The sequence below is a fragment of the Fukomys damarensis genome, unplaced genomic scaffold (genome assembly GCF_012274545.1).
Source record: "Fukomys damarensis isolate Sample0158 unplaced genomic scaffold, DMR_v1.0_HiC HiC_scaffold_18, whole genome shotgun sequence".
Taxonomy (NCBI): Eukaryota; Metazoa; Chordata; class Mammalia; order Rodentia; family Bathyergidae; genus Fukomys; species Fukomys damarensis.
This window is the reverse complement of record NW_022900930.1, coordinates 50,692,034-50,716,774: the sequence shown is the minus strand read 5'-3', so window position 1 is coordinate 50,716,774 and position 24,741 is coordinate 50,692,034. Positions and strand designations below refer to the sequence as shown.

Below are 24,741 nucleotides of genomic sequence, written 5' to 3'. Positions count from 1 at the left end.
CGCGTCATGCTGGGCCTGTCCGGTCGTGAGACGGCAGAGGACGTGGAACCGGTGCAGCTGATCTGTGCAGGCCGAGCACCTGTCCCGGGCTGGCGGTGTGGGGAGGGCGAGGCGGGTGCGGGGCCAGGACCTCTCGCCGGCCCAGATCCCAGCCTGTGTGGTGCAGCCCACGCCTCTGTCCCAGGAGAGCAGCACCGTGAGCGTGTGCAGGGCCTCAGGACAGGGCTGGCCCTGCGGCCTCCCCAGACCCGCATTTCCTTGGGAGAAAAGCATTTTCCTGGATGAAAACTTCAGGGCATCTATTCACTTATTTCTTTTGCTACCAATGAGTCTGATACTTTTTTTATAGTTTAAACACTTACACTCTTTAAAAAAAAATTGGGCCCATTAGTTATAAAATGCACCTGTTACCATGACTGTATTGAAAAGTCCAGTATTATGTGGTAAAAAGTACTTCCAAAAACTGTATTTATTTTAAGAAGTTTTACCCAAGTGTTCTGTTGTGTGTCTCTTCCAGAGACTCTTACGCTTCCTTTCCATGTGTTACAGTAAAATACTTCAGAGTTAATCCTCCCGGGCGTAACATGTTGCAAATGAGTCTTTGTGTGAAGTTTCTCCACACCGCTGCCTCAGACTTGTTCTTGACATCATTTATTAGCCATTTGGGGCCTCTTTGGCTATGGAAAAAATTTAATTTAAAAAGATCTGTGTATCCATATGAAAGTACTTCCAAACTGTATTTATTTTAAGAAGTTTTACCCAAGTGTTCTGTTGTGTGTCTTTTCCAGAGACTCTTACTCTTCCTTTCCATGTGTTACAGTAAAATACTTCAGAGTTAATCCTCCCGGGCGTAACATGTTGCAAGTGTCTTTTCCAGAGACTCTTACGCTTCCTTTCCATGTGTTACAGTAAAATACTTCAGAGTTAATCCTCCCGGGCGTAACATGTTGCAAATGAGTCTTTGTGTGAAGTTTCTCCACACCGCTGCCTCAGACTTGTTCTTGACATCATTTATTAGCCATTTGGGGCCTCTTTGGCTATGGAAAAAATTTAATTTAAAAAGATCTGTGTATCCATATGAAAATCTGTTTTCAGAACAAAAAAGGCTGAAAATTGTGTTAAATACGTCACTTGTAGAGATATAAGGCAATTGGGGCACTTTCCCTTTCTGTAGTTTGCATGTGTGATTCCCGCGTCATGTTCTGCGGCTATAATCTTACGTTTTCTACTGGGGAAAATGAGTTGTCTGTGTTTCCGTCTTTAACGCCTTTGCAACACCAGGCATTCGTGCCTTTGGGGCGCTGTCTCCGTCCTGAGAGAAGCTGCTCCCGTTTGACTCAGAGGATGGGTTGGTACTCAGTAGTCGCAGAGCTGAAGGACCAGAAACGCCCTCTGCCGAGGTGCTGGTTGTTTCCTTTGTCGTCCTTGCTTTCCGAGAACCTGTGCCTTTCCCAGCACCGAAGTACCTGACAGATCGCTTGTTGAACTTGCATAATGAAACAACTAAAATGGAAACTTTACATCTGATTGTTTTTCATTCTGGCACAGGTTGCTTATGGAATTCTATGAGTCACCGGATCCAGAAAGAAGGAACAAGTTTCCCGGGAAAAGTGTTGATTCGAAACCGAGTCTCAAAAAGACTCTGCCGTCAGTGCTGCTCCTGGGCAGCCTGACAACCGGGCTGCTGATGACGGAGGTGGGCAGGAGACTGTACGTGAACACCTGGGTCTTTGGGTCGCTCTTTGGCTGCCTGTGGGTCTCCATCAGAGCCTGAGGTGGCTCTCTGCACACTGTGCCATGCTGCCTCGTAAGACGTCCAGCTGCTTTCCGAATTTAGCAAGAAGTGTAAATAAACCTCCTGGTGGAACGGTGGATAAAATGGGATTTACACAAAAGCCGTATCCACTTGGTCTTGGCAGACACGCACTGTTTTTCGGCGTTAGAACAGGAGCTACCGAGAGGCCAGCACTGAGTGGAGTTTACACTGCTCTTTACACGTCCTGTGAGCTCGCGTCACCTCTGCCAACCATTAGGACTGTAACTCGCTGTCGTTTTATAATCCAGATGGCTATATTTTAACATTAGTGTGCAGCGTATTTCATTATGTTTGTTTTCGTCAGTGTTTGACAGCTTGACAGCTGCAGACTCTTACCACTGAAGTGTTTAGCATCTCACTGTGGAACCCTTGGCTTTCTGTTGAGTTTCTTCGAGTCGGAGAAGGACATGGCATTCAAAACCAAGACATCCAAGGAGAAGGCAAGAAGTGTTGGGGGCTGAAGCTCTGTTCAGTGTGTGTTCTTCTGGTGTCACATTGTTAGCTGATTTTACTTCATAGTTGCAAAATAATTAACACTTTGTATTTATTGAAATCACTTAATTTGCATACCCTGTGGTCTACACAAAACAAGGCAGAAAATGTCTGGGGCTCTGCTGTATTGCCCAGCTGTTGAGGGTTAAGCTGTGCTGTTGGCAGTCCTCAACATCTGTGCCACAAGTGCTTAACACATTAAGGTGTCCTGTTATCTTTCATACCAAAAGAATCAGCGTGAACCTCTGCATCGACTCCTCAGCCCCAGATGGTGAGGCGAGAGCAGCCTGCAGGCGTCCTGGCTGGATTCGCTAGCGTGTGCCTTGTGCCTCTCTGGCTTCGGCGATGACATCTGACGTGGGAGTCTTCCGCCTGCCGCCCTGGTAGCTTCTGTGCTCCGTCCCCCTCCCGCTCCCTCAGGGTGCTGCGCCGTGGGCGGGGTGAAGGCGGGGATTCGCAGCCTCCCTCCGGCCAGCGAGAACCAGGTGTCCCCGTCCCCGTGGAGCTGCGCCGTGATCTGCATCACTTCACTGACAGCCAGCCGGCTCCGGCCAGGGACAGTTTGTCCCACAGGAGGGAGGAGGAGGTCTGAAACTGGGGCTGCTCCACTCTGTGACAGAGGAGGCAAGGTGGCCTGAGGTCCTCCGGGAACCTTCTGCCTACGACTGCTTTGGGGCCTCTTGTTTTTCACAGAATTACACCAGTGACCCAGATGAAATGCACCGATTGGCTCATGAAGAAAATGAAAATAATAATTGAGCAAAATTCTGACTGACTGCATTACGTTGCTTTTCCCAAACCGGAGAATTACCATTTCGTGCAGTACCCTCGGAGAGCTGTGTGGCGTGAGTTGGTTTCACTGTTGCCACATCCGTGTGCACAGCATTTCATAACGCAGCATGCGTGGCCAGCTGTTCACAGAGCAGCCTGGCTCTGCATGGGGGCATAGGTCACCCTTGTTCAGAGTGCTCTCCTGACAAACGAGTTTTCTCTTTCCTGTAAAGGGAAATTTAAATCAACCCCATGTCTTTGTTAAATCCGTTTTCTGAGGGGTACTGGGGATCCAACTCAGGACCTCACGCTTGCCAGGCAGGTGTGCCGCTGAGCTACGTCCCCAGCCCTAGATACATTTTTTCAGTGCTAATTTTAGAGCTTGTTTCTGACAAGATCAAAGTAAACGAAAGCTGAGATACTTCAAATATCACAGTTGTGCTCTGGTTTTAAGTTCTGAGCAGCAGGATCGTTGGAATGGTCTGGGTTATACCTGGTTTCAACAAGGCGGAGTGACCCACATGCGGCCACTTGAGCACTGTTTCTCTGAGGTCTCTGCTCTTGCGCGTCTCACGGAAGTTTATAAGATGCAGGAGTGGGAAAATGACTGTATTAAAATGAAGTTTGTCTCTCACGTGTTGATTTTGACTTAAATTGCCTGTTTTCTAAAATTTAAATCTGTCTGCCTACCCACAGATCTTTTCACACATTATCATGTAAGCTTTTGTTTTATTATTTTTATTGATTTACAGCTTAGTTACGTTCATCTTTTCTTTATAAGACTTGCCATCAATGTGCATGTTTGTGTTTTTCAGAAAAGGATGTATTTGAAGGGAAACAAAAAATAAAATCTTTCACTGTCTCTAATGTCTATGCTGTTTGACATTTTGTGATCCTGCTATCAACCCATAGTTTTCTGTTACATAAGAGACATAGTGATTGGCCCTGCATTCTGAATTTATGATAGTTTGTTTATTTATTTATTTATTTGGTACCGGGGATCAAACTTGGCACCTTGGGCTTACAAGGCAAGTGGTGGAACCACTAAGCTAAATTCCCAGCTCCAGTTTATTTTTCTAAAGTATTGAACTTTTTTTTTAAAAAAAAGCTACTTTGAAATGCAACAGAATAACGAAGCAGTCTAACAGTTTAGCTGTATAAACATTCTATATAATTTTTAAACCGCTTGGCCATTGCTAATTGTTCGGAGATTGTGTATTTGTGAGGTGATCTCCAGGAAACGTGTGGGACTCCTAAGGCAGGCCGAGCTGCAGGGCCAAGGGCCACTCTGGCTGGGTCTGACTCACTCTGGCTCTCTCCGCTCTGGTTTCATTTCTGTGTGATTCCTTTTTCATGAGTGGTACCAGTTTCCTCATACAGACTATGTAGTTTTTACTGCAATAGACGTGGTTTATATTTACATTTCCTGAGCAGGACTGTTAAGTGTACAAACCAGACTGACTGTTCACAAAAAATAGAATTATCTAGTTTGCCAAAGTGTAGATACAAAGTAACTTCTAGATGTAGACCAGACCCACATTTGAGAAGGCAAATGTCTATCAAGATAGTTTTGTGTGTACAATTGCAAACATAGTAAAGAAAATTAATTTTAACCTTACTAACATTCGTGTTTTAGTTATTTAGATTGAATTTGAGTAAAATATTTTCTGGACACATACTCCAGATGCTAACCTGCATGAAGTTATATTTTATAAGCAGATTTTTTTCTCTCCTTTGGGCAAGTTTTTATTAATGACACTTTTTTTTTTTTTAAGAGTAGAGATTATTACAATTACGTTAGTGTAACATTCATTATATACAGTCTAGACAACAGTCAAGCGTTAAGATGAAAATTAGTAATTGGTCAAACCAGGTATTTGGGAAGTTGAGATATTTGATGTTATACAGGTAAGAACCTATGTTATTAACTTAAACTTGATTCAGATAGGCATTTTACATATGTAATCATTCATTTCAGAAGTTAAGACTAAGACACTGACCTTGGGATGTCATTGACATCTTTCTGAGTTCATGTATGATGAATTCATTCCTGTGGCAGTTGGGAAATCATACTTAGAGCAGTGAGAGTCAGCTTTTCATCTCCATGAGCAAATCCCTGAGAAAAACAAAGGAGAGGAGGAGAGGTTGATTTGGACCTGGGTGTCACAGGTTGCAGCCTGCGGCTGTCCCACCGCTGTGGCTGAGGAGAGCAGGGATCGGGACAGAAGAGCGGGAGAGGAAGGATCCAGGCCCTGGACAGGTAAGCGATGCGCCCCGCGACTCCAGGCTTTCTGCTAGACCCTGTCTCCTCTGTCACCTCCCGCAGAGCCCTCTGCTGTGGTAGGGTCCCCGGCCTCCACGCTGGGGCTGTTGGAGGTGACTGGGACCTGCGGACAGAAGGTGGGGCCTGGTCAGGACGACGCCTGCTTCACCCTGCCTGGAGCTTCCGTGAACGTGAGCCAAATAAACCTCTCCTTTAACTTTTGGTGTTGGGTATTTCTGTCCCAGGGACAAGGGACGTGAGAAGACACCACCAGGTTATTACTTCATGGTGATGAGTCCGCTGGAAGCCGGGGGACGCGTGGCCCGGTCACCTCTGAACCCCACTGCCTTGGTGACCAAGCCTGCGCACAACTTGGGGACATCCCAGACTGAACTTGGCAGGGCCCGGAGAAACGTGTGTAATTTAACATGAGCTGGCTACTGTCCTACATCAGAAAATTACTTTGAACACCATTCCAAATAAAACCTGAAGTACTTCTGTTGTGCTGAAGGAAATCTGATCCTGCCGCAAAGTCAGTGAATGTTTGTCGATGGTGAGGGCAGCCAAGAGGAGCCGGGTCAGTATTTCCGTCCAAATTATTGCTTCACCATTTTCCGTGTGAATACATGAAAGGTATGTTCTACAGCATCACAAGTCCTCATATCTAACAATCATGACGATGCTACTGACTCCAACAGGAGATACTTGACTATCTTGTTTCCTCATGGTTTTTCCGAATAAATTCTCATTTAATATTTCTGGGTTTATCGGTGCCTCATTAATCCAGCAAAAAAAGGAAAATATGAAATTCCAGAGTTACTTGGTGGGAAATGGTGCGTTTGTGCGTTAGCGGCCGCGCACTCAGGCGCCTTGCTAAGACCTGCAGCTCGCAGCTCGGCGGTGTCAAGTCAGGCTGGGCTGAGCGTGGCCAGGGGCTCGTGGGGACTCGGGTCTTTCTGTAGAGCCGCATTCAGCCAAGTGCTGCTCGAGGCCGCCCCTCCTAGGGAAGCTAGGGTAGGTCCCGAGGTGCAGGGTGGTGCTGGTCCCTGCATGCCGCTTCGACACCCTGGTGTGTGTCACCACTGACCCGAGGGGCTGCACTTCCTGCTGTACCACCGTGAGTGAGGGAGAACTGTCGGCACGATTGTCAGTGCTGGTTACAGACGCTCCCGGTCACAGGCCCCGTGTTTGTGCTCGTTTGGTCACTTTCCACCGGGGCCAGTGGCAGGCGGTTTGCTGGTCACTTCAGGGGCAAGGACCTGGGCTCACCGGTGCGGGTTCCCACTGCCTCCTTCCTCACCTGCACCCTCCCCGGAGGTCTCTCCAGTCCCCTGCAGAGGGGACGGCAGGGGCTCCTCTTTCCCTGTCTGTGTGAAAGCTTTGTTAGAAGGACGGTGTGTTCAGAAGAGCACTTTCCAGTTCGACACCAGGGGCCGAGAAGTAAAGCTTTAGGAAATTCCGTGCCAGTCTGGTGTGCAGCAAGCGGGCAGAGGCGAGTACGGTGCCTCTAGACCCTGGAGACACTTTCGGGTTTTTATTGTGGTTGTGTTTGTTGTTTGGGTTGATTTGGTTTCACTGAAAACTTTTCAGGGTGGGACTGTGATAAACTTTGACCTCTAGCAGAAGACAAGCAGGCAAGATAACAGCTGTTCCTTCTGGCTGCTGGAGCGATAGGTAAGGTGCTGCTCTGCATCCACAGCCCAAGTCTTTGCAGCTGCCTGTCGGATGCCGCCTTAGTGTTGGATGCTGGGCCAGGCCATCCGTTTCCAGGGACCCCACTGTGGTGTGAAGAAAGCCAGGCGGTCGCCTTCCCCATGCTCCTCAAGTGGCTCAGAGCCGGCACTGAGCCAGGGTGCGTGAGCCACCTGCTGGGGCAAGGGCGCTGCTCCTGGAGGTGAGTGGCTCAGCGAGTGACCCGGCGGGTGGCAGCTGGGTCTCTTTGCCGACTTCCTGCTGTCTGGGGGGGTCACAGCAGGTCTCTGTAGCCTGCTGTTTCCCTGTTTGTGAAGGAGGACTGGCCCGGGGACCCAGGGGTCATGGCGCCATCTCTAATCCCTGTGCCTCCATGTCCTTAACTACAGGCAGTAGTGAAGACGAGGTTCCAGCTTCCCAGGGTCACACGAGGGCCAGCGAAACCTTCCGCACAGGGCAGCCGACCGGTGCCTGTCCCTTCTGAGCGTTCACATTCGCTGTCGTCGCTGCTCGGCGCCTGGTCCTGCTCTGCTCCCCAGAAGCCCCGCAGAAATGTGGTGGCTGGGCAAGGCATACGCCCGCCATCCTGTGCCTTCTGAGGAAGCCCTGTCGCTCTGCTCCTGTGCAGGCCCAGGAGTGGCCTCTGCTTGGCCCTGGAGCTGGGAACATCTTTGACAGAACTGTTACGTTGGTCTAACGGGGCTTGGGACAAATGCAGGTCACACATGGGAAGTGTCCCCAGCCTGTCGCCTGTTCATATGCACTGCTGTTCTCACGTTGCTCCTCCCTCCCTGTTCCCAGCACTTGAAATAAGGAGGGAGAGTGGCAGGTGCCGTGCTGGGTGCCCTGCGCTCCTGGTGCTGCCGTCCTGCCCTCCTCTCTGGCTCCAGCTGGCAGGGCTGGGACACTGGTCAGGACACTGCCCTTCCCAGCAGGATGGAGCCAAGGGGACAGGAACCCACACGGACTCAGAAGTCACCTGAACTGCCGGGCGTGGTGACGCACGCCTGTGATCCCAGCACTGGGGAGGCTGAGGCAGGAGGATCACTGTGAGTTTGAGACCAGCCTGGGCTTCATAGCTCCAGGTCAATCTCAACTACACAGTGAGATTCTGTCTCAAAAAAAACACCAAAAACAAAAACCACCACTCTGAGCAAAGTTTCTCACATTGCTACTCCTATTTAAATACAAACGTGGGAGCAGAGAGCATGTTTTTTGTTCTATACAAAATCTGGCGGACTGGCTATTCACATTTGAATTACTGGGTGACATACATGTTCATGGTAACTACACTCATATTTGTCTTCTGTATCAGTGTTGTGGATGGTTTTCATGGATTTCAAAATTTTCCTGTGCTTCTTTGAGCCACAAGTGTCAGGTCGGCAGTGGCAACAGAAGGCAGCCTCTCTGTGACCTGCGTTTCGTCCCCCTTTCCTCTGCTGCTCCAGTGCCTCCTCCCAGCCTGTGCCTGCTGCTGCTTTTTGCTTCTTAGAGGTGAAGGGCGTAAGAAGAGACTCGAGTCTCCCCCGTCCCCATCCTCCCATGCATGCGCGCTCCAGCTGGGAAGTTCGCAGGGCCAAGACCGGCTGTGTCTCCTCTTTGTGCCAATCCCTGCCCATTTGGGAGGCTGAACTTCTCGTAGAAGTTTTGCCCAAGGCTCTTCCCTGTTGGCTTTCGCATGCCTTCTGCTCCCAAGTCCTTGGCTGCCTCTGCACAGACCCGGCACTCTGTTCCTGTTTCCTGTGGTTGTGGTGAGTGAATAAATAAGTCTATAGACCAGTTTTCCTTATGGTATCGGTCACAGTTATCCTAGTGTCTAACTACATCTGTATTATTCTAACAATATTCTCTAATTAAAAGTATTATTTAAAAACAAAGTCACCCGAGTCCCCGGAGCCCGGCTGGGCCAGATGCCAAGCTGCCCTGCTCCTGCGCAGACCTGTCCCCACCAGAGAACAGGGCCTGGGGCAGGCGCCCCTCCTGAGCAGGAAAGACTCCACAGCAGGCTGTCCACCGCCCCTGTGGCTCTGGTGGTTTACGAGGATCCCTCCTGCCTCCTGGTGCCCACTCGGAGCCCGGGAGATTGGCCGCACCCCTGCGCCTCATCTGCCCCACCTGGCAGGTGCACAGGAGGCCGGCAGCTCTGCCAGGGGACTGGGTCAGGAGGGCTGAGTGGGAGGAGCCCACATTCTCTCCAGGCTGTGACCCTCCTGGCCCCAGTGGCTTACCCCCCACCCTGCCCGTCGCTGGGTCCGGCCCAGCTCCAGCTCCAGCTGCAGACACTGCCCAGGGGCTGAGGACAGACAGACAGGCAGCCCCTCCGCTCCAAGGCCACAGGATCCCGCGCCTCTGACCTGGCTGGCACCGCCATCTGCCCAGACCTTGTCAGCACATCCACTGCGCTGCTCTCGGAGCTGCACCAGCGGCGGGGAGCACTTTCAGTGAACAATTTATTGGCAGCTTTGGCTCATCATTTTACTCCCTGAGTGACTAAGAGAGGCGGCTGCTACTTCAACTCCAGTGCAGATCTCTTCCCGGAGTGTGTTTCCCCTCGGCAAACTCCTGCTCATCTCTCAAAACAGCAGGCTCCCCTACCTCCCACGACGGAGCTCCGCAGGGTGGCGTGGCGGCCTATGGCTGCCTGTCATGAGTGCCGGGAGGTTTGCCCCTGGCACTCGGCTGGGCAGAGCGGTCTAGGAAGCACAACCATGTTGCGAGTGAACCTGGACGGGGCTCAGGACTGACGGTAGCAGGGATCGAATAAGTAAGTATTGAATAAGGACTGAATATGGGGTCTTTGCCCTGAGCTACATACCCAACCCCCTTTTCAGTTTTGAAACAGAATCTTGCTAAGTCATTACACTGCCCAGGCTAGGCTGAATCTATGGGTCCTCCTGCCTCAGCCTCCGAGAATGCTGGGATTAGGTGTTGATCCAAGTTGTTAAGCACTGAACTTAAACAAAGGGAAAAAGGACCAAACAAAAGCAGCCATAATGATGGAGCCTGTGAGGCCTTGGCTTCCTGTGGACAAGGCCGGGAGGCTGACATGGCCGCCCCCAGCCAGGCCCGTCTCAGGCCCGGTGCACCGAGGGCAGCTGTGAGGAGGCCGGGCGCCTGACGCTTCGCACCCACATTCTGCAGCTCCGCCAGAGGGTTCTTCACCCCAGGGCAGGCAGCCCCGAGGGCCCTCTGACCCCAGGCCCAGCCTGAGGGGCTGTTCAGGGGCAACTGCCAGAACTGCCCCACGCCCCTGCAGGGAGGGTCCGTCCGAGCGGGCGCAGAGTGCAGTGCTGCATCTTGCACGCTCAGCTCGCACCACTCACTGCCTCCTGCACACCTCCACCGAGGACACCGCCTCCAGCTCCCAGGCCTGGCTCCTCCGGAGGCTGCCACGGGGCTGCAGAGCCTCACCCTGGGCCCGGACAGGTGCCGCTGCGGATGCGTCTTAGCTCCAGGGCAGAGGGACTCAGCAGACAGGTCGGGAGACAGTTCCAAGAGATGGGCTTTGCGGAGCCCTGGACTTGGGGTCCTGCGGGGCATGGTGCGGGGGTCTCGGGAGCCACGGGACATGGATTGCTCCGCTCGGGAAATTCTCTTCCCACCATTTCTTCCTGTGCTTTCATGGAGCACGAGAGACAGCGCCCCCACGTTTGCACACGCTCACACGCCCCGCACACATCAAGGTCTGAGGGAGGTGCTGGGGGACAGAGGTGAACGTCACAGGTGCACAGCGATGCCTGGGCACATAGAGTCCTGGTAGGATCTGTGCAGTTCCTGCCACTTGTTCTGAGGACAGCAGAACCCATTCAGCGACATCTGAAGAAATCAGGGCAGATTTTCTGTGCATGGGAACCTATCAGCTTTAGGTTAAAGTCAGATGATTTCATTTTTTTAGTTCTTTTTGGAGAGAGAGCAAGAGAATGAGCAAATGTAACAAGCAATGCATGGACGGAAATTTACAGCCACGGGTGCTGAAGGCCAGGGATCCGTTGGGACGGCGGGTGTGGCCGCCCTGCCCATCCGGGGCCTGGTGGACAGATGCAAGCCGTTCCCTGTGTGAGGCGCACAGTTGCCCTGGCTTGAGACCAGGCTGTATGTGGGTGACAGCTGTCTTTCCACACGGAAAACCCCAGTGTGCGTGTGGGGTCACAGCCCGGGGCCATTTCCACCTCCTGACACCATGCCCCATCCTAGTCCATCGCCCAGACGCTGAGCCGGAAACTGCCCCTCACAGGTGTGGAGGTCAGTCTGATGCTGCTGGAATTTTCCCACTCCCCAGCCACCTGCTCTGGGCGGGCTGGGCGTAGGGCCAGTGTGAAAAGCCACCGGTGGGAATGGAGCTACGGCCGGGGACTGAGGAGCGCTCCGGGAGCCCTGGATTCGGAGTCAGAGAGCTGTTCCATTCCTACCCTAACAGTGTAGGCACTGTGATCCTGCGAATGCCGTTCTTGTCCAGCCCTGTGAGGTGGTAAAAGCTGACAGGCCACCAAGCACATGCACATCAGCACACTCAGCACACGCTCACACAGACGTGTGTGGGATTCATTCCGGGCCTTGTTGGTGTGAGCGTGGAGGCAGAAGCCAGGAAAGCTGGTGCCCGGCCAGGAGCTGGCATCTCTCGGAGCCAATTTCCCAGTCTGGAGCCAGAGCGTGGGTCGCAGGATTGTCCACCACTGCAGCGCCTCCCCCAGGGTCCACAGCACCTTCTGTGCACAGGGTGACCAGGGTGGAGGAGATGGCTCCACGTGTGTCCAGTCCCCTCTCCCGGAATGGCCAGCGGCCTCTGCTGGCTGCACACCACTGCTGTGCACATCTTCCAGACAGACCCAAGCCGCCGGTCTGGTCTGGCCCCTCCCTGCACGACTGCCGCTGTGCCTGCTCTCTCGCCAAGTCCCTGGCACATCCTCACTGCTGCCCTGGACCCCAGGGCCTCACCCCTCTGTGACGCTGGGCAAGGGGAGCTCTGGGCACGGGGCTGTGGCCCCTCCTCCACATGCAGCTCGTCCTCTTCCCACACTACCCACCACAGCCCCTGGCCTTGCACCTCCCTGTGTCCCCCATCCCAGGGCTGTGGGGGCACCTGCCGAGCAGACCCCCCACAAAGATGCCACTGGCACCTTCCAGTGCTGCCTGGATCCCGAGTGGGCCTCTTCCCATGGGGCTCTGCGTCCTCGGTCTTGCTGGGTACGTGTGAAGTCGACTGTGGATGCGCTAGGGCTGCCTGGGTCAGCTCTTCCCACACACACCGATGGGAATCGCACATCTGTCTGAGGGCTGCCGCCGTTATGTGTTTGTTCTTCTGCGGTCACCTCCACTGCGGACTGTCGTGGGTGTCCCTGCACCTCCAAGTCTCAGATGAGCTGAGTGCCTGTGGCCGTCAGGGGCTTTGCCTGGGCTTGGAAGACTCAACAGTGTTTCAGAGGAGAGCAAGGTGAGCACAGCAGTACCGCACAGGGCCTGGGGCAGGAGTGAGGCTGGGGCCCGTGGAGAGGCGAGGCTGTGCAGAAGCCAGAGGCCTGGGCTCCGGGAGGAGATGGGAGCCAGCGCCAAACTGAGCGGGGGCTCTGTGGTTGTGCCAGCTGCCAGCCAGGGGCGAGGGGCAAACCCCTGTCTCCAAAGGAGCATTTTCCTTACTGGGAAAGCAGGGCAGTAAGGCCTGCGGGGCTCCCTGCAGCCAGTGTGTGATGTGGTCGCAGAACAAGTGAGCTCGGCTCAGCCAGCCACAGCCGCCTGTGACCGGATCGGGCCTTGCTGCTTCTGTCACCCGGACAGCTCCGTGCCCTCCGCCAGCCCGCCCTGCTTAGCACCCTCAGGACAGCTGGGCTCCCGACCAGGCGAGGTTTCTCCTTGGGTTCTGTCCGCAGGCACAAAATGCTGGCCATGTGGTGTGTTTTCACTGCTCTGATTTTCCACTTTCCGGGCCAAGAAGAATGGCCAGAGCTTCCAAAACACTCTGCAAAGACAGCAGCACACAGTGCTGCCCCACCGCCTTTGTCTCTGGACCGGGACAGGAAGCATGTTGAGGGCCTGTTAAGGGGCCTGGAAGGCGGCAGTTACATTCACACCTCCTTAGCCGCCTCCGCTGAATCAGCCAGAGTGATTGCTTCCTGCCTCCTCCTGGCACAACTGCAAGGCCCAGGCACCGGGACAGCTCTTCTCAGAGTTGTTCCAGCCCACGGCCCATGGCCTGCAACCTGCACCACCCCAGCCCACTGGCACCACTGAGGCCCCAGCTCCCCACCCCCCAGGGCACTGGGAGCGCGTTCTGTGGAGGTGGGGAGGGGCACGAAGGCACCTTGTGTGAACTGCGATCCCGGCCTTTCACTGGGGGGCAGGTGGGAATTGCGCCCTGCAGGTAGCTGCCTACCTAGGGAGCCGAGCAGCAGAAGAGAATGGGTCCCAAGCGTCCTTGAGGAGATGAAGGACTCACTTCACCTGACAGCAACCAGCCAGTGCCTTGACTTGGGCTTTTTCAGCCCGCGGAGCTGGGCAAAATAAATTTCTGTTCTTTGTGAATCACGGTTTGCGGCACCAAGTCCCAGAAGCTTAGGGGCATGCAGAGAGTGTGAGGTAGAGGAGGCTGGACTACCAGGAGCTCGTGTTTTACCAGACTCTTAACCGTCCCAGTATAAGCAGTCGAATGCCAGTTCTTCTAGGAGCAGGAGTCTGTTTTAAGATATAGCTTTGCCTTCAGCATGGAGAACTCAGCCATCGAGCCGGACTCTGGCCAATTTTCTGCACTGACTCAAAGATGAAGCTGATTTTTATTCTCATCAGACTCAGCCATACCAGGCACAGCAGCTCTGACCTATGTCTCCACTCTCTCAGGTGGAGTAGGGCAGGGCCTGGTGGGACCCTGCGGTTTGGAGTGTCCCAGGCATCCTGCTGACCTCGGAGAAGGTAGACCGGGGCTCAGCCCTCACCTTCTTCTCCTTCTGGCTTAGTCAGGACCTCTCCAAACCTTTCCAAATGCTCTCTCCATGCAAATAAAAGCACGCAGCTGGGGTCATCTGAAACTTTCACCCCCAATGGGGCCACTGGCTAAAGGCAGGACCGTGAGTGTCTGTGGGCCAGGCTGCCGATGCACGACACAGGTTCATTTCTTCCAGTTCTTGGAGCTTTGACAGACCCAGGGTCTGCTGAGATCCTCCTCGAGGTTTTCAGCTGGCAACACCCCTGCGTCTCACACGGTGGAGAGGCCAAGGACCTTCTGGGCACTCACCAGGGTCCACCCTTGTGAGCTGCTCACCCCAGGGCACCTCCCACTCTGTCAGAGTACAGGAGAGAGGCGTGGGGGGCCGTCCCATCCACCACACAGTGGGAAGAGGGTTGGGGCCACCAGGCTCAGCAGCCACCTTCCCAGGTCAGGTGGTGACCGAGGCCTGGGGGACAGGCAGGGAGATTGCACACTGGCGCTTTCGAACTCCCACGCTCCCTGGTGGCACTGTCACCAGGGAGTCAGGACCAGCTGGGAGGCTGAGCCAAGCTGAGTCTGCCAACATAGGGTGATCCCTGGTGCCCCAACTCCAGGGCGGCTCCTACTGCCTTGTGTGGAGGGTGCCGCCTTTGAGGCTCATCCTGGGTGGCCCCAGCCTCGCAGAGGCAGGCATGGGAGGTGGATCCTGTGGGCACTTGCAGGAGGAGGCAGTGCTGCCCTGACTTATGGGCAGGCTCTTCTGGCTGGTTTGTATGCAGCGGGTATTTTCCTTGGCCCACGACCAACATGCAGAAGAGGAAGAAAACCAATTTGTTAACAATTCTCAGGAACAAGAGGCCCACTGGGACAAAACCCCAGGGCAGAGACCTGAGTGTCAGGCCCTGCTGCTGCCTCCTCTTCCTGATAGGAGCCCAGCGCAGGCCCTGGCCCTCAAGTCCTGGCACAAAGCCGCCTCCCCCCGGAAGCCTTCCTGCTGTCCCCTTCCTGTCCCAGCACCCACCCCAGGGATGGGACCCACACCCCTCTCCTGCTTAGATGTGTCTTCTGCTTCCATTTCCTGTGGTTAAAGTGGTGCCACAGAGGAGCCGGGATGCGTGTTTCCTAAATCCAAGGCACCTTTTATTGGTTGTTTTCTAGGTTTTTTTTTTTTTTTTTTTTTTTTGGTACCGGGGATCGAACTCGGCCCCTTGCACTTGTGAGGCAGGCAGTGGAACCACTGAGCCGAATCCCCAGCCCTAGCTTTTTATTTTGTAAAGAGATTAAAAAAAAAAAAATAGCAGTTTAGGGTTCAGAGCAAAAAACAAATTTCCCATGTGCTCTTGGACCCCTGCACCCCAGACTCCCCCACCACGACATCCCGCTGGCCCCTCGAGTCCCCAGGGCTCAGCCCCATGTGGCGCAGCCCCCAGCTCTGGACAGTGTGCGAGGCCACACGTGCGCCCTGCCCTCCGCCTGGTGCAGGCTCACTGGCCAGTCCGGATCTTGCTTTGCATTTGCAGAATGTCACTGTGCGGGGATCCTACAGCTCAGAGCCTCTCCAGATGGACTCCTTTTGCTCACTAATCTGTCACCATTCCCTCCATGTCTCCCTCTTAGGTGGGGATGAACCCAGACCCCTGCTGAGCAAGTGCCGTACCACCAGCCACGCCCCTCCCCACCTGCGTCCCTGCGGGCTCCTCATTAGCACTGAGCAGTGGCCCACCAGCTGGGCGTGCCTTGGTTTACCCGTTCCTTGACTGAAGGACAATTTCCTTCCTTGCTTCTGAGCTGAGGCGGTCGTGCAGAGAAACAGCTACACACCAGTGCAGGGAGGAGCATGGTGGCAGGCTCAGTGCAGCAAGAAAGTGCAGAACACTCTCTCTCTACCAGGGGCAGGTTCCCGTCAGGCGCTGCCATCCTCACTGTTGCCACCTGCTGTGGGTGCTCTGGGACTGGCGTCCTGTAGCTCTCTTTGCATTCCCTGCTGACCCATGACCCGGAGCTCTGTCCCATACTTATCTTGCAGCTTATCTATCCCCACACTTACAACCCTGGGGCCTGGGGCCTGGGGCCTGGCCTCATTCTCAAAAGCCCTGTGTCAGGAAGCGGGCTCCATGGAGGCAGAGTGTCCGTCTGTCCGTCCGTCCATCCGTCTGTCTGTCTGTCTGACCCCACCCGGCCCTTGTCTTCCAGCCTCCCAGACTTGGAGCTGTGTCTGCTTGAGCACAGCAAGCCCATCCTGCCTGTGAGCCCTGGGGAGCACAGCAGGACCTGCGTGAGGACTCTGTTCCCAGGAGTACCGGTGTGAGCAGATGAAGTAGCACAGAGCCCTGATGTCGGAAGCCCCAGGAGAGACGGGGACAAAGGCCGCTCGGTGTACATTTTGGCGGATGGCGCGATTGCGTCAGTCCAGTGGGTGGCGGGCAGAGGCGGACATAGAAAGAACGAGGCTGGAACGAGGGTGCCTGCGTGCATTATTCTACTAAGAATACTTTTTTCTAAAATAGATACCTAGGAACTTCGGGCCAAGTAGATACAAAACTCGAAAATAATCAGACCATAGAGGCCACTCAACAAACCCGTACCTCCTGAGCTCCTGAGCGAGGACGCGGCTGGAAGAACACAACCAGAGCTGCAAAACTGAACTTAAAGACAGAAACATGACCCGAGCTTGGATCTCTGAGCCCAGTAATGCAGCTCCCAGAGTGGCTGGGCCCAGGCAGGTTCCGGTGCGGCTCACCCACTCTCTCCCAGGCCAAGGCCGCCCTGACACCATTAAGCGAATGGCTGGTGAGGTGCTGGCCTCCGCCCAGGGCAGGAACGTGTTTGGAGCATTTCCCTCCCTCAGCAGCACAAACATCTATTCTGGGTTTGGGCTGTTTTCCAACTTGGGTTACAGATGATAAACAACAGGTTTTTTGGCGGGGAGGGTTGAGTGAAATTTTCACTTGGCACTTCACAAAACACAATTTAAAAAACATAATCGAAGAAATTGTTAGGTGGAAAATAGTTGAGACCTAAAGAATTGCTCACGGCTATAAAAATGTTTTCCCACTGAGCTCCTTGTTTATTCCTTGATGTTTGGAAAGACCTTCGTGGCCACATTTCTGCCCTGTGTGTTTCCCATAGATTTGGGGACTGTTATAGAATACCAGTAATTATCTATCTGACTTGAAGGAGAAAAGCAGAAAGTGAAAAGTTCAAAAAATCAATTTGCTGCCTTACATTTGCTGAGAAATTCAGAAAGATGCTCATGACTAAAATTTTCTAAGTAAATCAACATAATGCGAAGAAGGAAATTAATCCGGAATGACAAAGAGGAGGCCGGTTCCCACGTAGCCTCATAAATTTGCTGCTCCATGCATTTCAAGTCTCCGATTTCTAATAAAATTCTCATGAGAACATAGCATCGCTCCATAAAAGCTCCTGAAGCCTCCCCATGAGAACCGGCTGGTTTATAAGGGCACATGGGTTCAGGCTGTGGTTTATTTATTAAAAATTTCTCAGTAAGTATATCATCGTCAGCTGGAGAGCAACCGCGGGGAGCCCATGCATCATTCCTGCCATCCCCAGGAACACGGGAAAACGAGAAATCACGTCAGGAAGTCTGAAACAGGAAGACCCGAAACCTCCTTGCTTTTTACCTCTGACCAGCGGGGCCTCCTGGAGTTTCCGGTCTGGGTCAAGCCCCCCGGAGGGCACAGGACAGCAGGAGGAGGCTGAGTGGGCTCCGCGGGTGTGGCCGAGGGATTCCTGTGTGGAGGAGAACCGTGTGAGTGCTTACGTGGTCTGAGGGTAACAGATCTCCACGCGCTCACCTCCCCTCACCTGCCTGGAGACGGCGTGTTCCCAGTTACTGTCCTCTGCTGGGCCGGGCACCTGCCTGGAAGAGGCCCCAATTTAGGGGCCAGGACGTCACACAGGAGGCCGAGGAGCCGCTGAAGGCCCAGGTTGGTCAGGGCACAGCCCAAAGCCGCATCCTGCTCAGTAACCCCAAAGCCTCACACCCACCCACAATGGCAGATTTCCTTGTCCCGCCCCACGCAGCCAGGGGCCCCTGCACACACGGAACACGTTTGGAGGAACACAGGTGGGTTAGGGATGCACAGGGTGTCACAGGCCCCGGAGTCTCCCCTCCAGTTCTTTCCCTGCCTTTCTCCTCCGCCTCCTGCCACGGTGCCAGAGCTGTGACTGCAAAACCCTCCTCCCGGAGCAAGCCCACGGGTGTGGTGCATTTGTGTGCGCGTGCAGGCGCTGGGTCAACGTCCAAGCTCAGGGGAGTCCTTTGGGCGGTGGCTGAAGAAGCATCACTGCAAAATTTAAAAACACACTTCATCTGCGGGGCTGGAGATCCAAGCCATGGCCTCCACACAGAGCTACACCCCTGGGCCTGTGGGGTCCCCACTAAGTTGCTTTTGCCCAGTCTGGGTTAGAACTTGCCATCCTCCTGCCTCAGCTGCCTGGAATGCTGGGATTAGGGGTTTGCACCACTATGGTTGGCTGAGATTTGTTTTTTAAAGCCCTTTAAGTTCACAGTGAAACTGAACAGACGGTAGAGACCACCCATATGTCCCCTGCCCTTCCAGCCAGAGCCTGGCCACTGTCCACATCCCCACAGCAAGCATCTGTGACCATCCGGGCACCTGTGAGGGCTCCTCCTCCACACCCTGAGGCGCGCTGTGCACCGGGCCGCCGCTGGATCTGGACAAACACAGTAAGAGGCGCGCTTTGCATGCCTGCCTCCTCCACCGTTCTTCCCTGGCCCTGGGACTGAAGGAACTTGGGAGTCGCTTCAGACCAGCTTCTTGCTCCCGGTGCTCTGCAGCTCGTGGCCTGGTGGCTCGTTTCTTTGAGCACTTCTGGAGAAGAGCAGAGCCTCCCCTCACAGAATGAAAAGCCCTCCCCGGAGCTGTGCGCAGACCTGCAGCCTGGGGGCCCATTCCCGAGCTCTGTCCCTGGAGAGGCCCAGAAGCCTTGATGACGGAGGCCAGGGGCGCCCAGCTCCCAGTGCCCCTGCGGACCAGCGGCATGAGAAGCCCAGGAGGGGCCGCGCCCTTGGTCCACCAAGCCCCAGCTTCTGCAGGAAGGACTTGCTGCGTGGGCGCTGACTTCCCATGTAACGGCTCTTGCCCTGCACTACGGAAAGATAATTAAACTGCAGTAAGCCCGGATCCCCCTCACACTTCAGCGCTCCAGCCAGCGCAGAGAGGAAATACACAATGTGGGCACATGCTGAGCCTTGCATGAGCTTCTGTGCACGCTCAGCGACCAAACCCCAAGCTTGACCTGCCGAGGACACAGCCCCAATCCGGGCGAGTGGACACGGGGCGCAGGAGGAGGGACGGCGCCACCTGGCGGTAGCACTGCACACGACGGGTTCCAGGGCTCCCACTTCCTGAGAGGCCTCCCCCGTGACCTGCCGCTGTCATCCCCTCTCACACGGCCTGGGCTGCTGCAGCCCAGAGCTGCACCATGAATTAAAGAAGAGGGGAGGGAAGTAGGCCATTTATCTCCAACCTGGGTCACAGCTCAGCCAGATGGAGCCTTCAGCTGCCAATTACTGAAAATAAACGGCGAAGCGTCCTGCGTGTTTTCATAACCCCACAAAGTTCAGCACGGGACCTTGTCCTCCCAGCTTTCACTCAGATTAATTGCACCACTTCCCAGCTGCTGGAGAGAATACGGACCTCCCAGTTCTCAGACGTAGGGTGCAGAGGGCTGGGGCTGGGGCTGGGCTTCCCTCACCCTACAGGGCTGCGGTTGGAAATCTGCATCCAGGGCCGACCTGTCCTCCGTGCCGTCCCCTGGCCCGGGGCAGAGGCGGATGGGCTGTGGCTGGCACAGGGCTTTCCTCACCTGGGAGCAGTGTTAGCAGGCCCGCGTGTCCCGCAGGGAGGTGGACAGATCTTTTCCCTTTGGGCCGGACGAGGTCGCCCTGGGGCAGACGTCCTCTCACAGTGCAATGGAGATGAAGCTGTGAGTGTGAACCCTCAGCCAAGCCAAGCTGCACAGCCCACAGGTGCGGGGCCTGCGCTGAGGCAGGCAGGTGAGCAGGGGGCCAGGGCCTCTCCTTCCTGCCTTGCTCAGTGGACAGGGGGGACACTGACCACACAGGCCGCTCCAGCTCCACGGAGGGAGGGAGCTCAGCCCGAGCACCAGAACAGAAGGGGCACCAGGGCCCTGTCCTGTCCGAGGGAGAGGACCCAGGGGTTCAGCGTCACCTCTCTGTGACCCCAGGCGTAGCTGGGGAGCACCCAGGAAAGGACCCCGCTCACGGCTGCTTGGTCCCCAACAGCCGGGCCCACGAGTGCCTCCGCAGCAGTGGCCAAGCCTTGGGCACTAGGGCGAAGTGAACCTCGGCTTTTCCTCCAGTGCTTCATTTATAAAGGAAAGCAAAAGATGAAGTGTCACTTTAAAATCCGAAATCGTAGGATCCAGATAATATCCTTAATCGGCTTTGGTTGGCTCTTTCTTTTCTTTTCTTCCTTCTCCTCTTTTCCCTCTTTCTCTTCCTCCTTTGCTTTTTCTTCTTCCTCTCTCTCTCCCTCTCTCTCTCTCTCTCTCTCCCACTCTCTTCTCTCCCTACATTTTTTTTTTGTGATATTGGGATTTGAACTGAGGGTCTTTACTGAGCTACATCCCCACTCATCCCTTTTTATATTCTGAGGCGGGGTTTCTCTACAGTCACTAAGTTGTCCATGCTGGGCTTGAACTTGTGATCCTCCCGCCTCAGCCTCCAGAGTGCTGGAATGACAGCTGTGCACCAGCATGCTGGGTGGTTGGCAGTCTCTTTGTTTTTGTGTTCTCCTAGCTTCAACTGAAAGGACACATTAAGAACAAAAATCCATACTGTTATTCTGTTTCCAGCTTCATCGCCCAGCCTTACCAATGTGTAAACAAATCGCAAAATCCCCATGGCCAAAAACCTGCCCATGTTACTCCAGCTGGAAAGAATTGTGCTGGACCAAGATTTAGACCACATCCAGTGGAAACCCTGACCAACACTGCTGTAACGACAGCCTCGCATCACAAATCTATCTGTGTGGACTTTTCCATGGGATTTTCCATGCAGAGTCCCTGCTGCGAGATGTTAACTCAGACAGTGCGACAGCTTTGGGGCAGAGCCTGCAGCGCTGCGGCTCCTGGTTAGCGACCTGTGTTGACTTTGGGGCTCAGGGAGACATCGGTCAGGCTGATTCCTGAGGGTCTGGGGCTGAGGGCTTGGCTTGGGTGGTGCCAGAGCTTGAATCACCTCCCACACTGCTACTGGGAGAATGTTTCTTCTCTGACTTATGGCTGCACTAAAGTGGGAGAGGTGTACAGGCCTGACGTGTTTTAGGGTGACCCCCACCCTGACTGGCTGGGGATCGTTTGTGCACTGAACCCTCGCCTTCTGGGGCCAGGACAGCGGGTCATCTTAAGTAGAATGGAAAATGGAATCAAATTCGAGGCAGTCTATGCTAAAGAGAGGAAACCTGTCTGAGCTTTAAAATAGAATCCTCTCTGGGTGCTTAAGAAACCCTGGAATAGTCAGCATTTGGCCTAGAAGGGATTCAGGGAGACTCAGAATGAGCTTGGACAACTGGGGCTTGATAGCCAAAGGGGCCAGGGTGCCCAGCCCCGTCTGGGTGAGCTGATGGTCCTGAGGGCGCCCTGGCTCCCCTGCCCCCGTCCTCTGGGGGCACAAGTGGAGGGGTTGGTGGTGGTGTTCAGGACACCTGGGGAGGCTGAAAGTGTCCCCTCCCCAGGTCTGCACCACAAGCCTGGGCCACAACCTCTGCTCTCCGCAAGGAAACACACAAGGAAAGAAAGGACGGGGAGGCCACTGGGAGAGCAGGCTCCGTGGGTCCCAGCATCTCTCAGGCTGTTGCTTTCCTTTCCAAGTGCTATGAAACCTACTAGTTCTCAGGAGCTGCTGAGCGGACTGAACACGGCAGGAACACAGACTCTGAACCGAGCAAAGATCGGAAGCACGGGGACCAGGGGCTCAGTTCAGCAAGAGAGGACCCACTGGATTTACAGAAAAAGGTCCTCGGGGCAAGCGTGTTAAACTTCTGAACTAATGAGCGCTGGCCTCCAGGTGTGCACATAGGGGTGGTCACAAGAGATGGCCGACGTTTAAGATTTAAAACTGTATGACAGTAACAGGCACATCACCGTTCATCCTTCTCCCTGAAATCCTCCTCTGTGCTTCGGGCACACCGACCCGCTGCTCTCGCCACTTTCTGAAGCAGTTCCGGAGTCTCTTTTTGGAGTGTCTTCATGAGTTCAGATCAAAATCAGATCAAAACGAGGTGAATGCTGCTGCCCGGGGCCATCCAGGGTAAAGGCAGCCTCGTAAGGACCTGACGGTGGCTGCTTCATCCTTCTCCCTGAAATCCTCCTCTGTGCTTCGGGCACACCGACCCGCTGCTCTCGCCACTTTCTGAAGCAGTTCCGGAGTCTCTTTTTGGAGTGTCTTCATGAGTTCAGATCAAAATCAGATCAAAACGAGGTGAATGCTGCTGCCCGGGGCCATCCAGGGTAAAGGCAGCCTCGTAAGGACCTGACGGTGGCTGCTGGCTGCGATCTTCCTGCTGCAACAAATTCCAGGACCCCAAGACTGGGAAATGGGAGCCGAGTGAAGGGAGGCGGAAGCTGGGTGGTCATCCTGGCCCCACTGCAGGACCCCCCTGGGGTCCGCCCAGCCCTGCGAGATTCCTAGCTGGATCCTGGGTCTCCTGGACCAGCCACCCGCCCGAAGCTGACCGCTGGACCCCAGCCATGCAGCGCAGCTTCCCCCGAATCCCCATGTGTGCCTGAAGCCAGGAGGCCGCCTCTGCAGAAGGAACAGAGCCGAGCGGTGCCCTGGGCCTATGCGGGTCCCTTCTGTGCACACGGGTCCTTCCTGATTCCTCACAGAAGCTCCACACCAGGGCCTGGACAAAGCGCAACATGCAAAGCTTCTGCCTGTAGCCCCAAGCCCGGGAGTGCAGCCATGCACATGAGCAAGGAAGGGGCTGCACAGATCCGCCTGGGTTCAAGGCCAAGGCGGGCCTCACGGGTCCATGGCTTCCCCTCGACCCTTCCCCGGCTGTGCTGGGCGCTGCACAGCCCAGGTGACAGCTTGCACCTCCTCAGCTTTCTGTGCGTGTGAGTGCCCCGGAGGAGAGGACAGGGTCCCTGCTGCGTGGCTCCCCTACCACTCGGCTCAGGGCCACGGCAGCGAGAGCCGAGCCCGGGCCCTGCCTGTCCTTCAGTCCTCGGCATTCCTCACGCAAAGGCGGGTGGCGGGGGACCCGCTCCTCCCAGGATCCTCTTTGTCCTGTCACTCCGGGAGCCCCCGGTGGATTCCGCCTGGCAGGTGCTTGTGCATGGCCAGCGAGCCAGCCAGCCCTCTGCTGCCCACGTGGCTTCTGGGAGTGGACGCCCTGGAGGAACTTTCACAGAAAGCAGCCCTGTTTCCCGTGGTCTCCATGGCCAGGTGTTCCTGCTTTTGGGGAGACAGTGTGGTGGGAATGCAGTGCCGTCCAGCCTGTGGCTCCTGGGGACACGGTGTTGTTCAGGGAGGAGAGGTCAGGGCAGTGGGACAGCCAGGCCCACGGCAGAAGGCCGAGGCGCTCAGGCCTGGGTCCCCAGTGGCACAGGCAGGCCTTCCGCGGAGGAGACGCGCTCTGTAAGGAAGAGAGTGGGGAGCCCAGCCTCTGGACACGATGAGCAGATGCCCCGAACTCACCCGGCCGTGCCCACGATGCAGAGCCGGCACGCAAGCTGAGCTCAGGACTGGGCTGATGTCGTCAGGGACAGAGGGGAGAGGGCTACGGGTGGGGAGATCGTCCCCGTCTTCTCACAAGCTGGGCGAGACCTCGGCTGAAGGGGAGCAAACGCTGCAGGAAAGCGGGAACGGTCTTGCTCTGTTCCCAAGGTCAGCACATAGGCACTGGTTGTGCCCACACCTCTCTGCCGCTCTGCCCGGCTCAGGCAGCAGGCACGGAGGGCGCTGAAGGTCAGCGGGGTCCCTGCGCAGTCCTAGCTGTGTGAGCCTGAGCCCTGCAGGATTCAAACACCACCCCTGGGCCCAGAGGGCTTTGGAGGATAAACCGCAGGCTCCTCCCTGTGGCGCCTGACGGGACTTCCTCAGCCAGCTACAGATCAAGGCTTGGGGAAGCGATGGAGCTCAGCCTGCGGGAAGGGTTAGAGTACAGAGCCTCGGGGCAAAAGGGACGTTCATCCCCGCTCGCTGGCTATGGTAGCTCAGGGACAGCACCCGCTTCCCCTGCTACAGCAAGGGACCCAGCTTGGAGATACCGGAGGCCGGGAGGCCATGGGGAGCAGGGCTGCTTCAGAAAAACCGACGGGTCTGTGCGGAAGAGATCGGGCCCCAGAGCGGCACCTGCACTTTAGGTCAGAGGCAAGCACAGTGCCATCCACTTCCAGGCAGGGTTTGGTTTTAACTGAGAGCTCCCACAATTTAATGCACTCAGGGTACATCGAAAAAGGTAGATTAATAACCACACAGTGTCACAGGAGCCAAGTACAAAAAGAACGCAGGACCAGGCAGGGCTCGGTTTTAACCTTTGCATCTCCGGAGGCCACAGAACAGGCAGGCAGCAGGGAGCTCCCCTCCGACCCAGCCTTCGCGCGCACCCCCGTGTGCGCAGTGTGATGCTCCTGGGGAATTTCAGGAGTTGCCAGCCCTGTCCCAAGATTCAGAGGCGCAGATGTGGGTAGCGGTGCAGCGTGGGCGCCACGGCCTGCGGTCGGATGAAGCCGGCCTCAGCTTCCTCCCGTCCCAGTCCCCGCGGCTGCCGA

General features: G+C 55.3%; 2 protein-coding genes across 2 annotated transcripts in view; one reads left to right on the top strand and one right to left on the bottom strand.

Annotated features, from left to right (window-relative positions):
* Positions 1-11,671: 11,671 nt before the first annotated feature.
* LOC117286772 lies at positions 11,672-16,980 on the top strand. Its single transcript, XM_033765538.1, has 2 exons — positions 11,672-12,465; positions 16,144-16,980. Exons 1-2 carry the CDS (start codon positions 11,804-11,806, stop codon positions 16,256-16,258), a joined length of 777 nt encoding a protein of 258 aa, XP_033621429.1. The 5' UTR covers positions 11,672-11,803; the 3' UTR covers positions 16,259-16,980.
* A 7,658-nt stretch (positions 16,981-24,638) lies between these two features.
* Xkr5 (XK related 5) overlaps positions 24,639-24,741 on the bottom strand; it is a 15,986-nt gene continuing 15,883 nt past the window's right edge. The window contains exon 8 of the mRNA XM_033765565.1: positions 24,639-24,734. Coding sequence (XP_033621456.1) covers positions 24,639-24,734 — 96 coding nt within the window. The remainder of the gene's footprint in view (positions 24,735-24,741) is intronic.